This window comes from Rhinoraja longicauda, chromosome 21 (genome assembly GCF_053455715.1).
Source record: "Rhinoraja longicauda isolate Sanriku21f chromosome 21, sRhiLon1.1, whole genome shotgun sequence".
Classification (NCBI taxonomy): Eukaryota; Metazoa; Chordata; class Chondrichthyes; order Rajiformes; family Arhynchobatidae; genus Rhinoraja; species Rhinoraja longicauda.
The window spans coordinates 35999642-36017137 of record NC_135973.1 but is presented as its reverse complement, the minus strand read 5'-3'; the positions used below and the strand labels follow the sequence as shown (position 1 = coordinate 36017137).

Sequence of the window (17496 nt, the reverse complement as noted above, 5' to 3'; positions counted from 1 at the left end):
GGTTCTGCCGAGCCAGGAAGCAGAAGGGGAGGGGTGTTTTTGGGAGTCTGGGATCTGGGAATGATGACATTAATGGATAAGGGACATTGGACCAATGTCATTAGTTGGGGAGGGAGGGGCAAGGTGTTGGTGGGGGAGCCTAAAGGAGAGCGGGGCAACAACGTATTGGAGTTGGGCTCCCAGCACTGGCTGGGACCTGCCCATAGGGACTCTCTGTATAACGCCCTGCCATACAACCTATGCTATTAAAATCCCATGTGCTGCAAATGCCCAATAACATACACCGAGAAATTTATGAACTCATTTCTTCCAGAAATGCTTGAAATTAATGTTGCACGCAAACTGATATTATAATATATACAGTACATCTGTTGAGAAAAACATATCCCATTTACAAGCACAATGTGCAAAAGAACAGGACCAGTGAAATGTCCAACCTGATCCAATTTCACCTGCAAACTCTTGTAATCAGCTTGGTATTGAACATGCCCCCTAAATTTCTGGGCAGTGTACTCTTTCAAAAAAATGCAAAATACTCGAGCAACTCAGCAGGTGAGGCAGCTTCTCTGGAGAACATGGATAGGTGGCGTTTCACAGAGTGCTGGAGTAACTCAGCGGAGAACATGGAGAACATGGATAGGTGATGTTTCATAGAGTGCTGGAGTAACTGGAGTGCTGGAGTAACTCAGCGGGTCAGGCAGCATCTCTGGAGAACATGGATAGGTGACGTTTCACAGAGTGCTGGAGAAACTCAGCGTGTCAGGCAGCATCTCTGGAGAACATGGATAGGTGGCGTTTCAGATAGCGGATTCTTCTCCAGACCCATCTGAACATGGTCCTGACATGAAACGCCAACAATCCATGTTCTCCAGAGATGTTGCCAGACCTGCTGAGTTACTCCAGCATTTTGTGTCTTTTTTTGAAAGCTAGCATCTGCAGTTCCTTGTTTCTACGGTGCTGGCTTTAGATGTCTTCTGTGAGAGTGAGAGACTAATAGTATAATAACCTCTGCTTTGGGTTTAATGGCAAATGCATTTATCAAGCTGTAATAAAGAAGTAAAGTGAAACATTGCAAATACATTTACTTTATTTCCATGTACTCCTGGGGCTTAAAGAATAACTGGATATCTATATAACTGAATATTTCCCAGCACTCTGTGTTTATTTTGTAACCAGCATCTGCAGTTGTCTGTTTCTGCATTGCACTGACCTGCTGATGTATCCCAGCACTCCACTCCAGCATTCAGTCTTAAACTGAGTATCTTGTTTATCACAACTGTTTCTTTAAACTTTTCCTTCCAAATTGTGGGAGTTCCCTGGTTTATCCGATTCTCTTTGAAAATAATAAATATCTCTTTCAAGATTCCAAATCGATTTGGTCGTTTAGTTTCTGAAATTGAGAAAAGTAGTGACCCAGATTCATTCCGCAAGTTTCTGATCTGATCTCGATCTGATCTCAGCCATGCTGGGGTTTTAGCTCTCATGTGTTTTGGACACGCGGAGGGATTTCAGAAACACCAATCTGCTCCTCATCTCCGCAGCAGTGTCAACGTAATACCCAGTTGCTTTGCCTCCCAAGTTCCTATTTGTAGCTGGTGTAAAGTGACAGCTGGTCAACTTTAGCCAGGGAAAGATCTCAGTCTAGAGTCAGCCCACCAATCCTTAGATGAGTTAATAGGAAGAGGCTCTTGGTAGGTTGGCGTTTGTAAAACTCCTACTGGACCGACAAGCAATAGGTTTAGTTTAGTTTAGTTTTTTAGTTTAGAGATACAGTGCGGAAACAGGCCCTTCTGCCCACCGTGTCCACGTTAACCAGCGATCCCCGCACCTTGACACTATCCTACACACACTAGGGACAATTTACATTGATACCAAGTATAAAAACTCAAGCCAATTAACCTACAAATCTGCACGTCTTTGGAATGTGGGAGGAAATCGAAGATCTCCTCGAAACATATAAAATTATAAAACGACTGGATAGAAACATATAAAATTATTTAAATTATAAAAGGACTGGACAAGCTAGATGCAGGAAAAATGTTCCCAATGTTGGACGAGTTCAGAACCAGGGCAACAGTCTTAGAATAAAGGGGAGGCCATTTAAAACCTAGGTGAGAAGGACCTTTTTCACCCAGAGTTGTGAATTTGTGGAATTCTCTGTCATGAAGCAGCATGTGAGGCTGGGAAAGCACATCTCGGACCCCCAGACCCTCAGCATAGGAGCACCGCAAGGCTGCGTACTCTCCCCTCTCCTGTACTCTCTCTACACCAACGACTGCACCTTCACAGTCTCCTCTGTCAAGCTCCTCAAGTTTGCGGGTGACACAACCCTGATTGGACTGATCCAGGATGGGGAGGAATCTGCCTACAGAGGGGAAGTGACACAGCTGGCTTCCTGGTGCCATCGCAACAACCTGGAGCTCAATGCTCTCAAGACAGTGGAACTAATTGTAGACTTTCAAAGAGATCCCCCTCCCCTCCCCCCACTCACCATCAACAACACCACAGCCACATCTGTGGAGTCATTTAAGTTCCTTGGAACCATCATCTCCAGGGACCTTAAATGGGGGGCCACCATCGACTCCACAGTCAAAAAGGCCCAACAGAGGATGTACTTCCTGTGGCAACTGAGGAAACACAATCTGCCACAGGCAATGATGGTCCAATTCTATACTGCTATCATTGAGTCCGTCCTCACCTTCTCCATCATGGTCTGGTTTGGCTCAGCCACCAAGCACGACATCCGGAGGCTGCAACAGATCGTTCGCACAGCTAATATAGTCAACGAGCAATCGGCAATGACCACTGTTGACACACGGCATTTTTGTCCAGTTGCACCAGTATTTCACGAACACAAAGTAATATTTGGTTCTGTTGTTTGTGGCAAAACACCAAAGTTACCAGTTGTTAGAGGCCTGATGGTTAGAACTTGCCGTTGTCAGATCCTTGCCTTGATCCGATTATAATAAGTACATATTCAACACCACTGAATACAAACATGTCGCTTTATTCCCCCCTCAGTTATTTCCCACCAACATGTGTCACCTGGCTTTTCAGCACAGTGTACCATGTGATACATTTCAATACAACGTCAGTTCCCACGACAGGAAGTCCTGGAGAAAAGGCACCAGCGATACGCTCCATTAATTTTTGAAGGTTTTTATTACCTGGCAATGATTAGATACTTTTCACATACATATGCCCAGACAACTGAGCAGAAAATTCATTCAGAGATAGACACAAAATGCTGGAGTAACTCAAAACATCCCTCATTCCTTCTATCCGGAGGTGCTGCCTGTCCTGCTGAGTTACTCCAACACTTTGTGTCTATCTTTGGTATAAAGATCCTTCCTGCAGTTCCTTCCTGCAGAAAATTAATTCATGCCAACATGGTAGTTACTCTTTCAACCGAGAAATAGACAGAAGTGCAAAGTTGACAGGCCCTGAAGCAGTTTTGGCGAACATTGACTAGGTCTCACTGGACAGTCGTGTAGGGAATAAAATATGAGCCTGCATTTGGTACTAGTGTTGGTGAAAAGCCCAACTCCTGATGACCAGACTTGCAGAATCACAGGAAGAACACGACATGGAGGGAGACCTGAGACTCGTGACTCTGTGCTGGTTTTATGAGTTTGAGTTGAGTTTATTGTCACTTGTACCGAGGTGCTGTGAAAAGCAGTGAAAAGGATTTATGTACGAGTGATCCTACTAATCCCACTCTCCACTGCCCTGAACGATACAGTGGCCCATCTGGTAGAGCTGCTGCCTCACAATGCTAGAGACCCAGGTTCCATCCCGACCTTTGGTGCTGTCTTTGTGCAGCTTGAACGTTCCCCCGTGATCGTGTAGGTTGCTGTGGTTTCATCTCACATCCCAAAGACGTGTGAGTTTGTAGGTTAATTGGCCTCTGTAAAATTGTGTAAGGAGTGGGTGAGAAAATGGGATAACATACAATTAGACAGTAATTCTATGATACAACATGGAAACAGGGCTTGTTTCCTTGTTTTACCTTGAGTTTAATTTAGAGATACAGTATGGGAACAAGCCCACTGAATCCACACTGACCAACAATCACATTAGTTCTACCCGACACACCAGGGACAACTTATAGAAGCCAATTAACCTACAAACCTGCACGTCTTTGGAATGTGGAAGGAATTCGGAGCACCCAGAGAAACCACGGTCACATAGAGAACGTGCATACTCTGTGCAGACAACGTATATAGTCAGGATTGAACCTGGGTCTCTGGTGCTATAAGGAAGCAACTCCACCACTGTGCCACTGTTACAACCCTCTAAACTAAGTGAATTCTGGTAGGGTATTGCATTGTCAGCCATGACCGAGGGGGCCTAAGAAGATTGCATTCCCTAAAGATTTACTGCATTGAAAAAAATATCACTGGTCACTTTGGGATGATCCAAGAGAGGCTTCAGATCCACAGGGATGGTTTGCTTTATTGGAGTTGGATGAAATTTTTTCCTTCATCCATAACCATAAACACGAGTCAGCACAAAATGCTGGGGTAACTCAGCGGATAAGGCAGCATCTCTGAATAGAGGAATGTGTGACGTTTCGGGTCAAGACCCTTCTTCAGTCTGAGAGTCAGAGGAGAGGGAGACACAGAGATAAGGAAGTGTAAAGTGTGAGAACCAGACATCAAAGGGGGTGGAGATCAAGGAAAATATAGTCCACAACAGTATTTTCGGGTGAGGCAGAGGTTCATTTGCACCTCCTCCAAACTCGTCTATTCGTCCGCTGTTCCAGGTGTAGACTCCTGTACATTGGCGAGACTAAGCGCAGGCTCGGCAATCGTTTAGCTGAACACCTCAAATCAGTCCGCCTAAACCTACCTGATCTCCCGGTTGCTAAACACTTTAACTCCCCCTCCCATTCCCACACTGACCTTTCTGTCCTGGGCCTCCTCCATTGTGGATGAGCTTGAGGCTCAGTTAGTCATGGGCAAGTATGATGTTGTAGGGATCACTGAGACATGGCTACAAGAGGACTAGGGCTGGGAACTGAATATTCAGGGGTACACAACGTATAGAAAAGACAGACAGGTAGGCAGAGGGGGTGGGGTTGCTCTGCTGGTAAGGAATGATATTCATTCCCTTGCAAGGGGTGACATAGAATCAGGAGATGTTGAATCAGTATGGATAGAAATGAGGAATTGTAAGGGTAAAAAGACCCTAATGGGAGTTATCTATAGGCCCCCAAACAGTAGCCTCGACATAGGGTGCAAGTTGAATCAGGAGATAAAATTGGCGTGTCACAAATGTAATGCTACGGTGGTTATGGGAGATTTCAACATGCAGGTAGGCTGGGAAAATCAGGTTGGAAATGGACCCCAGGAAAGAGAGTTTGTAGAGTGCCTTCGAGATGGATTCTTAGAACAGCTTGTACTGGAGCCTACCAGGGAGAAGGCAATTCTGGATTTAGTGTTGTGTAATGATCCTGATCTGATAAGGGGGCTAGAGGTAAAAGAGCCATTAGGAGGCAGTGATCACAACATGATAAGTTTTACTCTGCAAATGGAAAGGCAGAAGGGAAAATCGGAAGTGTCAGTATTACAGTATAGCAAAGGGGATTACAGAGGCATGAGGCAGGAGCTGGCCAAAATTGACTGGAAGGAGGCCCTAGCATGGAAGACGGTAGAACAGCAATGGCAGGTATTCCTGGGAATAATGCAGAGGTTGCAGGATCAATTTATCCCAAAGAGGCGGAAAGACTCTAAGGGGAGTAAGAGACACCTGTGGCTGACAAGGGAAGTCAAGGACAGCATAAAAATTAAGGAGAGGAAGTATAACATAGCAAAGAAGAGTGGGAAGACAGAGGATTGGGACTCTTTTAAACAGCAACAAAAGTTAACTAAAAAGGCAATACGGGGAGAAAAGATGAGGTACGAGGGTAAACTAGCCAATAATATAAAGGAGGATAGCAAAAAAAATTTTAGGTACGTGAAGAGGAAAAAAATAGTCAAGGCAAATGTGGGTCCCTTGAAGACACAAGCAGGGGAATTTATTATGGGGAACAAAGAAATGGCAGACGAGTTAAACCGTTACTTTGGATCTGTCTTTACTGAGGAAGATACACACAATCTCCCAAATGTTCTAGGGGCCGGAGAACCTAGGGTGATGGAGGAACTGAAGGAAATCCACATTAGGCAGGAAATGGTTTTGGGTAGACTGATGGGACTGAAGGCTGATAAATCCCCAGGGCCTGATGGTCTGCATCCCAGGGTACTTAAGGAGGTGGCTCTAGAAATAGTGGAAGCATTGGAGATCATTTTTCAATGTTCTATAGATTCAGGATCAGTTCCTGTGGATTGGAGGATAGCAAATGTTATCCCACTTTTTAAGAAAGGAGGGAGAGAGAAAACGGGTAATTATAGACCAGTTAGTCTGACATCAGTGGTGGGGAAGATGCTGGAGTCAATTATAAAAGACGAAATTGCTGAGCATTTGGATAGCAGTAACAGGATCATTCCGAGTCAGCATGGATTTACGAAGGGGAAATCATGCTTGACAAATCTACTGGAATTCTTTGAGGATGTAACTAGGAAAATTGACAGGGGAGAGTCAGTGGATGTGGTGTACCTCGACTTTCAGAAAGCCTTCGACAAGGTCCCACATAGGAGATTAGTGGGCAAAATTAGAGCACATGGTATTGGGGGTAGGGTACTGACATGGATAGAAAATTGGTTGACAGACAGAAAGCAAAGAGTGGGGATAAATGGGTCCCTTTCGGAATGGCAGGCAGTGACCAGTGGGGTACCGCAAGGTTCGGTGCTGGGACCCCAGCTATTTACGATATACATTAATGACTTAGATGAAGGGATTAAAAGTACCATTAGCAAATTTGCAGATGATACTAAGATGGGGGGTAGTGTGAATTGTGAGGAAGATGCAATAAGGCTGCAGGGTGACTTGGACAGGTTGTGTGAGTGGGCAGATACATGGCAGATGCAGTTTAATGTAGATAAGTGTGAGGTTATTCACTTTGGAAGTAAGAATAGAAAGGCAGATTATTATCTGAATGGTGTCAAGTTAGGAAGAGGGGATGTTCAACGAGATCTGGGTGTCCTAGTGCATCAGTCACTGAAAGGAAGCATGCAGGTACAGCAGGCAGTGAAGAAAGCCAATGGAATGTTGGCCTTCATAACAAGACGAGTTGAGTATAGGAGCAAAGAGGTCCTTCTACAGTTGTACCGGGCACTGGTGAGACCGCACCTGGAGTACTGTGTGCAGTTTTGATCTCCAAATTTGAGGAAGGATATTCTTGCTATTGAGGGCGTGCAGCGCAGGTTCACTAGGTTGATTCCCGGAATGGCGGGACTGTCGTATGTTGAAAGGCTGGAGCAATTAGGCTTGTATACACTGGAATATAGAAGGATGAGGGGGGATCTTATTGAAACATATAAGATAATTAGGGGATTGGACACATTAGAGGCAGGAAACATGTTCCCAATGTTGGGGGAGTCCAGAACAAGGGGCCACAGTTTAAGAATAAGGGGTAGGCCATTTAGAACGGAGATGAGGAAGAACTTTTTCAGTCAGAAAGTGGTGAAGGTGTGGAATTCTCTGCCTCAGAAGGCAGTGGAGGCCAGTTCGTTGGATGCTTTCAAGAGAGAGCTGGATAGAGCTCTTAAGGATAGCGGAGTGAGGGGGTATGGGGAGAAGGCAGGAACGGGGTACTGATTGAGAGTGATCAGCCATGATCGCATTGAATGGTGGTGCTGGCTCGAAGGGCTGAATGGCCTACTCCTGCACCTATTGTCTATTGTCTATTGTCTATTGTCAGAGTGAGGCCCAGCGCAAATTGGAGGAACAGCACCTCATATATCACTTGGGCAGCTTACACCCCAGCGGTATGAACATTGATTTCTCTAACTTCAAGTAACCCTTGCTTTCCCTCTCTCTCCATTTAACACCATCCTTCCCAGTTCTCTGACCAGTCTGTTCCTGATTACATTTTATCTCTGTTTGCTTTGTTGTTACCTTCTCCTAGATCTATTCTACATTTTTCTTTAACTTCACCTCCTTTGATGTCTCATTCCCACACCCTACACTTCCTTATCTCTGTAGCTCCCCCTCCCCTGACTCTCAGTCTGAAGAAGGGTCTCAACCAGAGATGCTGCCTGTCCCGCTGAGTTACTCCAGCATTTTGTTTCCCTCTTTGGTCAGCACGGTGGTACAGCGGTAAAGTCGTTGTCTTACAGTGCCAGAGACCTGGGTTCGATCCTGACTCCAGGTGCTTGTCTGTACGGAGTTTGTATGTTCTCCCTGTGACCTGTGTGGGCTTTATCCGGTTTCCTCTCACCCTCCAAAGACATTACAGATGTGTAGGTTAATTGGCCTGGTATAATTGTAAATTGGCCCGAGATGTGTGTCGGATACTGCCTGACCCGCTGAGTTACTCGGGGATACTGCCTGACCCGCTGAGTTACTTCAGCACTTTGTATCTTTTGTTTTTTATTTTTTGTAAACGGGCATCTGCAGTTCCTGGTTTCTATGTAGTAAATGCAATGTTGGCTTTGAACAACAGTTGTTGCTCTTGTCACCTGCCCGTAGCTACCGTGTTCATGTGTCTGATGGAGGGACTGTCATATGAAGAAAGATTGGAAAGACTAGGCTTGTATTCACTGGAGTTTAGAAGGATGAGAGGGGATCTTATAGAGACATATAAAATCATAAAAGGACTGGACAAGCTAGATGCAGGAAAAATGTTCCCAATGTTGGAGTTCAGAACCAGGGGCCACAGTCTAAGAATAAAGGAGAGGCCATTTAAAACTGAGATGAGAAGAAACCTTTTCACCTGGAAAGTTGTGAATTTGTGGAATTCTCTGCCACAGGAGGCATTGGAGGCCAATTCACTGGATGAATTTAAAAGAGAGTTAGATAGAGCTCTAGGGGCTAGTGGAATCAAGGGATATGGGGAGAAGGCAGGCACAGGGTACTGATTGTGAATGATCAGCTATGATCACAATGAATGGCGGTGCTGGCTCGAAGGGCCAAGTGGCCTCCTCCTGCACTTATTTTCTATGTTTCTATGTTTCTATGTCTCCCTTCACAGGGAACATAATGACGGCCGTCCCGTCCAGGCACAACAGGGAGAAGTGTCAAATGAGGATTACCTTTTGGTTTTGGGATGTGAGCACCATTAACGAGGTTCCATTTATTGTTCATCTTTGGTCACCCTAAGCTGTGAATAGACCCAGACAGAGTGATGTGGCTGACCATTTGATTAAAAATAACAGAAATTGTGAAAAATCAAGGCACACAGAGAACGTTATAATCATGGAGCAACAAAGAAATCTGTAGATGCAGGTTTACAAAAAAAGACACAAAGTGCTGGAGGAACTCAGTGGGTCGGACCAGGCTGAGCCTCGCTAAGTTACTCCAGCACTTGAGTGTTTTAAATTTGTTGTAATGAATGAGGTTAGATTGTAAGGAACACATGGGGCGAGATTCCCCTACTCAAAAGACAAACTTTGTCATTCATGAAATGAAATTGGCAGTGCTGGCTCGAAGGGCCGAATGGCCTACTCCTGCACTTATTGTCTATTGAAATGTATAAATGATATACATGTATATGTCTAAACCAGTGATTATATTGCATCCATATTATGGTAAAATTATAACAGCCCCTTGTATTGTACAAAGCTGTACAAATGAAATATTCATCAATCATCAACATTTCACTCTAATAAATCTTTCTCCTTTTTTAACAGATCGTGAAGACCAGTCAATTCTGTGCACGTGAGTAAAATATTTTAGCAACGTGTACTTTTGTTGTTTTGTGAATGTTTGTGGCACTTTTAATCCCTAAATGTTTCCTCACTATATCTTGAGTTAAAAAAACTGATGAATTACCTATGTCTTAAAGGGGCAAAATAATATCGCAAATCTACATTGTTCTTTAGACATTAGTGTTCAGCTCTCAGTTCCCAAGTGGAACCTTGCTTTGCCCGTATAATGACTCTGCACAGTGGCTGAAACTGGTAGCCAACACGGACACACATTGAGAGAGATTTATCAAATGCCACATTCAGTATTCAATGATTTGTAACAGCAAAAGCACAACGTTTGCCTTTCCGATTCATTTTACTTTTTTGGCGACACAGCCAGTGCCTTCAGGAAGCATATCTTTGACTGTCAGTCCTGTCGGTAATTATAAATAGTAGCCACTCAGTGACATTTCCGTTTGCCCATCATACTGCTTGGTTTTTACAAGATGGTCAGCTTTAAGGAGGGAATTACTGCAAAGGAGCACCAAATATGGGAAAGTCCAAACGATCCAGCAAAGAGCTGAAGATAGGCAATCTGCAATAAGAGAGACAGGATGTACAGACTGTAACAGTGCTTACAAAACACTGATTTATTGGTCAAAATGCACAACAATCGTGCACATTTAATGGCTCCAGAGAATTTGCATGCTCTCCAGAAATGCAGAATGATGAGCGAAAATTGCCCCAAATTAACAAATCCCTTTCTGTAATTCTGCGCTGGTATGGCTATTTGTTTTTTTCTGGGAAAAGAGATAATGAGTTTTTTTAAATGGTACAATCTCCTTACAAATCTGATCTGATCTGATCTGGACTCATTCCAGTCTTCTGTTACCAAGCCACTACCACAATTCAAATATAATTATTTTGTGTCCCTCGAGCTGAAATGGGTGGGAAGGAAGGGATTTTTGTAATTGTATGTACTTCAAACACTTTCCTGTCATGGAATTAGGCCTGTTCCATTGTTCACTTGGTTTGGCACAGACTGGTACTGAAGTTATGTTTAACATTAAACTAGCCAGGAACCAAGGAAAATGATAGGTAGTAAGTAAATATTAAAGATCACTGATCTATTGCGCACATTGCCATATTTATTGCAATGTTTAAGATCTGGTAGTTTGATATCCGAGTTTGATATCCCAATTACAGCGGGTCAAAACGACATGTTTTTCTTTGCCAGTGGTTTTTGAAAGAGAAGCAAAGGTGAGGCTTCTCTTGTGGGTCAATGAGTTCTTGCCTTCCCCTCCTTCTCCCTGCAGTGCAGAAGCACAGAGTGTGTGGGAGGGCAGACAGCAGCACATCTATCCTCATGCTGCCACTGGACTTGGGTGCAGCACAAACCTGGTGAACTGAGGGGTGAACACACTTACAATCTAATCCCTCAGTTTTGCTGCAGCCAAGGTCAGTGTATTAATGCAAGTAGTTTGGGTTCTTTAGGTTAGTTTAGTTTAGTTTAGTTTAGTTTAGTTTAGTTTAGTTTAGTTTAGTTTAGTAGAGATACAGCACGGAATCAGGCCCTTCAGCCTACCGAGTCCGCACCGACCAGCGATCCCCATACATTAACACTATCCTACACACACTAGGGACAATTTACAATTATACCGATCCAATCAACCTACAAACCTGCACGCCTTTGGAGTGTGGGAGGAAACTGAAGATCTCGAAGAAAACCCACGCAGGTCACAGAGAGAACGTACAAACTCCATACAGACAGACAGGATGGAACACGGGTCTCTGGCACTGTGAGGCAGGAACTCCACCACCACCACGACATTGTGCCGCCCACTAATTCTAAGTAATGCTTTAATTTATTGACATTGATTAAATGTGTTTTTAAATTTCCTTGATACCTTTTGACTATAAACTATTTACATCTATTTCAACTCAGCGATATTTGGAAGCAGTTGAGGTGGAATTTGAGTGCACGAGGTGGTGTAGAGATGGGGCCTCTGTTCCCAAGGCCTGACACCTCGTTGCTCACTGAGTCAGTGAGTCCCGGCCGGCCGTCCATCTGCCATGTCACATGCACAGAAGCCCAGGAATTCCAGCTGTCTCTACACATAATCATCAATGGTTCTGATGGTAGCTGCAGGCAATAGTCAGTTTGATCAAATCGGTACGATTAATACAAATTGGGCACGTACAAATTAACTTAACCTGTCAGTGCATTTACAAATAACTGCCTGGGTCAATACCAAATAGAGCAAAGTCTTAGCTGGAAAAGTCACGTTTTCAGTCTAGTTTATTTTCTCAAACTGTTGCTCCGCGTGTATATTGAGCAAAGATTTGACGTTAGCACAGAGTTCAGTTGCTCCCATGGTCTTCCTCCACCTGACCTGTGTGCATGTCCAGGTCTGGTTCCTCCATTACTCAGCCTAAACTGCTGGGCATATCCCACCGCCATGCAATAACAACACATGACACAGGCAAAGAACTGGTGGAACGGTGGCACAGCGGTAGAGTTGCTGCCTCACAGCGCCAGAGACCTGGGTTCAATTCTGACTATGGGTGCTATAGGGCCAACCATATTCTGCCTTAGAACAAGGTCTGTGGAGAAAAGACCTTGGCTGCCATTATCATATTTTTGCCTAAGTTCACACATCTTTGAGGTGACTTGATCGGACATCAGTGCTTGATCTAGTATGGCTCATGCACCAAAAAAGAGTTAAATCTGATTTCTAGGCAACTATGTAAATATGCTGCACAGTGAATGGTGTGCATACATCACCCCTCAACCTTGTTCAACAAGATCATGGTTATTCTAACTGCAACCTGAATTCATGCATGTCCCAGGTATCCTGTAATCCCCTTGCTTATCCATTGACACCTGAAACCCTGAGAGAAACTAAATGCCTCACCTCTGACTTACTGTAAATGAGTGTCTGGTTCAACAGTGTATCAAAGTCCCATCATAGGAAATGGGTTCGTAAAAGTAGGCTTACATTTCTACACATCTATATACTAAAACTCTCATTTGTTTGTTTGTTTGTTCCTGAACTACAGCCAAAACGGTACATGATAACGCGACAATTTTAGGCCCACTTTACTCACCATCCTCCCTTTGGTGCTAATGGAAGAAGTTTCATTGAAATCGGTGTTATATTTTTAAAGTTATTCACATTTTAAATTTTAAATCTATCGCCTAGGGAGGGAGCGGGGAGGGAGGGACGGGGTAAAGGGAGGGAGGGGGAGGGAGGGAGGATAAGGGGGGGTTGAGGGTGATGGAGTGGGGAGAGGGGAAGAGGGAGGGGATGGGAGGAGGGGGAGGGGAGGGAGGGGGAGTGGAGGGGGGGAGCTGGCGGGGGGAGGGGAGGAGGGGGTGGGGAAGGGGGGAGAGAGGAGGGGAGGAGGAGAGGGTGCTGCACCAATGCAGGAGAGGTTTGGGCTCAACGGGTTCACTTGGTCTAGTTACCAATATCGACAAACTTTCAGCCTGAGCTGGGAAGTTGGGTGGTCAATATTTTTGTCAGAGGAGGATAAAGCAGACAGCAAGGTGGGCAGGAAGAACTTGGAGATTCTATGGGGTAGAATATTTTGGTGTGATTTGGCGAGCAGTATTCCTTGGGATGCAGGAGGCTGAGGGGTGATCATGAGGGCAATAGATTGGGTGAATGCACAAAGTCGTCTTTCGCAGGGTTGGAAAATCAAGAGCTAGAGCGCATTGGTTTAAGGTGAGACAAAAAAGGTTTAATAGGAATCTGAGGGGCAACCTTTTCACACAAAGGGTGGTAGGTGTTCTTCTAGAGATGTATAACATCATGAGAGTAATAGATAGGGTGAATGCACAGAATCTTTTTAACAGGATAGGGGAATCGAGAACTGGAGGGCAAGAACTGTGGCAGCAAATGGAACTCCATGTTGATGTGATGCCTCCTGGGTGTCAGGGTCCAGTATATCTTGGAGCAGATGCAGAATATTCTCAAGGAGGAGGGGGAGCAGCCAGGAGTCGTTGTGCACATTGGCACCAACGACAGAGGAAGGAATAGGGATGTGGTCCTACGATGTGAATATAGGGAGTTGGGCAAAAGGATAAAAAGTAGTAACCTCTGGGTTACTTCCAGTGCCACTTGCTGGTGCGGGCAGGAACAGGAAAGGGCAGAGAGTACTGCGTGGTTGAGGAGTTGGTGCAGGGGGCAGGGAGTCAGATTTGTGAACATTTGGGATCTCTTCTGGGGCAGAGGTGAGCTGGACAAAAGAGACAGATTACAGCTGAATGGAAGGGGGACCAATATCTGATGGCCGTCTCCATCACCTAATCAATCAACCCAAAGGCTTTTCTGTAATAATGAACATTTAAGCAGCTATAAATTATTAGTCATTTACATGACCGCAAGTTAAACAGAGGAAATGGAAGAATCTTACTCTGCCAGTGCACATCTCGTTCCAGCAACATGTTCATTAACAATCTAATAGTGTATATTAAAACACTGGACTGGAAGCAAATGCGATAATTCAACCTCTTCCGGTGCCCAATAGTACTAGCAGAATTTTTAACCTGGTGGAATCTGGCTGATGTAGCCATTAGGGTACAAAGAGGTTGTCTCGGCATCTAACATTTCCCAAGAAGTTAAGAGAATGTAGACGGGTCGTGCACTTCAAAATTTAGGGAAATCCCAAACTTCTAAAGTATCTTGGGAATCTAGAGCCTTGAAGCAAGGAAATTCACTGACAGAGCTAGTGCAAACGGAAAAATGTGGCCTTTTATGGTGTTGCAGAGAGACAAGCTGAGGTCATTATTCACTTCCACATTAACGCAGATGGAATCAGTGCCATAGTTAGAAGTTAAACTCAACAAAATGTTACTAAAACAGATGGTTTCTAATTATATATGAATTACTTGAACAAAGTAGTTAGAATAGAATTTACAATAGCTCACAGAAACATTGAACAATGTTTTTGCTGTGCTACATTCATGGTGGGGATAAAAGAATATTGTTCATGCCAGTGAAGCAGACAGCATCAGAGCTTGTAGCTGTGTTCACGTAAACTAGAATCCTTTAAAGGGCAGGGGGTGGGTGTCAGCATATGAGTATATGAAAGAAAGCAAACTCAATGCTAGCATTTATTTCAAGAGGGCTTGTATACAAAAACAGGGATGTAATGCTGAGGCTCTGTATGGCGCTGGTAAGGCCGCATTTGGAATATTGTGAGCAATTTTCGGCACCATATCTGAGGAAGGATGTGCTGGCTCTGGAGAGGGTCCAGAGGAGGTTTACAAGAATGATCCCAGGAATGAGTAGGTTAACCCGTGATGAGCGTTTGTCGGCACTGGGCCTGTACTCGCTGGAATTTAGAAGAATGAGGGGGGACCTCATTGAAACATACAGAATAGTGAAAGGCTTGGATAGAGTGGATGTGGAGAGGATGTTTCCACTAGTTGGGGAGTCTAGGACTAGAGGTCATAGCCTCAGAGTTAAAGGACGTTCTTTTAGGAAGGAGATGAGGAGAAATCTCTTTAGTCAGAGGGTGATGAATCTGTGGAATTATTTGCCACAGAAGGCTGTGGCGACCAAGTCAGTGGATATTTTTAAGGCAGAGATACAGTAGATAGATTCTTGATTAGTACAGGTGTCAGAGGTTATGGGGAGTAGTCAGGAGAATGGGGTTAGGAGGGAGAGATAGATCAGCCATGATTGAATGGCGGAGTAGACTTGATGGGCCGAACGGCCTAAATCTATTCCTCCCCCTTATGACCTTATGACCTGATGAGTAGGAATATGAATCTTCACAATCAAACGTTAATGTAAATATGAATGAACATGAAAAGTTGCAGTAATGCTTGGATTTCCTGCACAGGGGTGAATCTGGAGCTGGGAAGACAGAAAACACCAAGAAAGTCATTCAATACCTGGCAGTGGCTGCTACCTCTCACAAGAGCAAGAAAGATGCTAGTGCGATTGTAAGTCAATTCTCTAACATTTTCTCATTGAGCACTAACATTTAGATTTTATCCAGTTGTTTGAGAAGTCTTCAGATGAATCATGCATCCAGAGAACGCCAAACAAAACGAAAAAGTATCTACGGTGCAAACTGACAATGACACTTCTGCTTAAAATTATGGACTCATAATGAACAGACTCCATGCAAAATAAAATCAAAAGCTCAGACAATGTAAGTGTAAGATTTGTTGGGTCACAATATCCCGTGAGGACCAGCAAGGTTAACAGTGCACACCAGACTTACATGGAGAACAGTGTGAAGCGACTGCTCACGTACAGTTCAATCTGCAAATCTAGAAGCTATTTTACAGGTTACCTGAGTACCAGCTGAGCAAAATATAGAAGGTGATCACTAAAACACATTGAACAGTAAGAATCTCCCTGCACAGATAGACACAAAATGCGTTACTCCAACGATTGTGTGTATCTCCGGTGTAAACCAACATCTGCAGTTCCTTGCGACACACTTCATGGAGATGGACCAAACCCACAAGGATAAACACAAAGTGCTGGAGTAACTCAACGGGTCAGGCAACATCTCTGGAGAAAATGGACAGGTGACATTTCAGGTCAGGATCCTACTTCGGACTCAATTACTTGCAAAAAGCATTTAATTACTGTTAAACAATCTTTCTGGTGTTGAATATTGTGGAATCTCATTCTTTCAAATTTTAACTTAGTAAGTTGGCAGATGACACTAAAGTAGGTATTATCATAGACAGTGAAGATGGTTATCAAATATCACAGCAGAATTTTGATTAGCAGGCAGGGCTGAGGATTGGCTAATGGAGTTCAATGCGGTTAGGTGGGAGGTGTTGCATTGTGGGCAGTTAAACCAGGGCAGGTCCAAGTAGTGTGACCCTATCATCGTGATTACACCTTTCTGAATGCTAAGTTCTACTTCCATGTTCATGCTGGGTGAACCCTCCAAGATAGCTTCACAAAGTGCAGCTGTAACATTCTACCTAATCAGTGTTGTGACTCCTTCACCTCCTTTACATTCCTCTCTAAACCCCTGAACGTTGATTTACCAGTCCTGCTCTTTTCTCAACTAATACTCCTGGCATTAAGGTAAACATATTTCAGAACATCGCTCCCGCCATGTTAATAAACCTGGTCTTGTCTGTTCCTCCTATTACAATTACTAGACCGAGCCTCTACTTCCTCAGTCTATACATCTGCTGACCTATTGCTCTGATTCCCACCTTTCTGTCACTCATGTTCAAACTCTCCCAAGTAATAATAGTAAACCTACCTGCAAGGATATTGGTGCCTCTCCAGTTTAGGTACAACCTGCCCTGTCCCACCTGTACAACTTGCACAGGTCCCACCTGCCCTGGAAGAGAGCCCAATTACCCAGTTATCTGAAGCCATCCCTTCTACACCAGCTCTTTAACCATGCATTCAACAGTACTATCTTTGTATTTCTTCCTTGCTGGAAGGTGGCATGGCAAGTAATCCCAAGATCACAACTTGAGGTTTGCTTTTTGATGTTTTACCTAACTCTCTAAATTCCCTTTACAGGACCGCATCTCTCTTTCTGTCTATATCATTCGTACCAATTAATAGCAATCTCTGGCTGTACACCCTCCCCTTTCAGAAATAGTATAGAAACAAAGAAACATAGAAAATAGGTGCAGGAGGAAGCCATTCGGCCCTTCAAACCAGCACCGTCATTCATTGTGATCATGGCTGATCATCCACAATCAGTAACCCGTGCCTGCCTTTTCCCCATATCCCTTGATTCCGCTAGCCCCTAGAGTATCTATCTA

The 17496-nt window shown here is 44.2% G+C and overlaps 1 protein-coding gene across 3 annotated transcripts in view; it reads left to right on the top strand.

Moving 5' to 3' along the window:
- myh11b (myosin, heavy chain 11b, smooth muscle) overlaps positions 1-17496 on the top strand; it is a 179604-nt gene that overhangs the window by 56747 nt on the left and 105361 nt on the right. For all 3 annotated transcript variants that reach the window (XM_078418345.1, XM_078418346.1, XM_078418347.1), the window contains exons 4-5: positions 9732-9759; positions 15582-15684. In XM_078418345.1, the coding sequence (XP_078274471.1) occupies positions 9732-9759; positions 15582-15684 (131 nt within the window). The remainder of the gene's footprint in view (positions 1-9731; positions 9760-15581; positions 15685-17496) is intronic.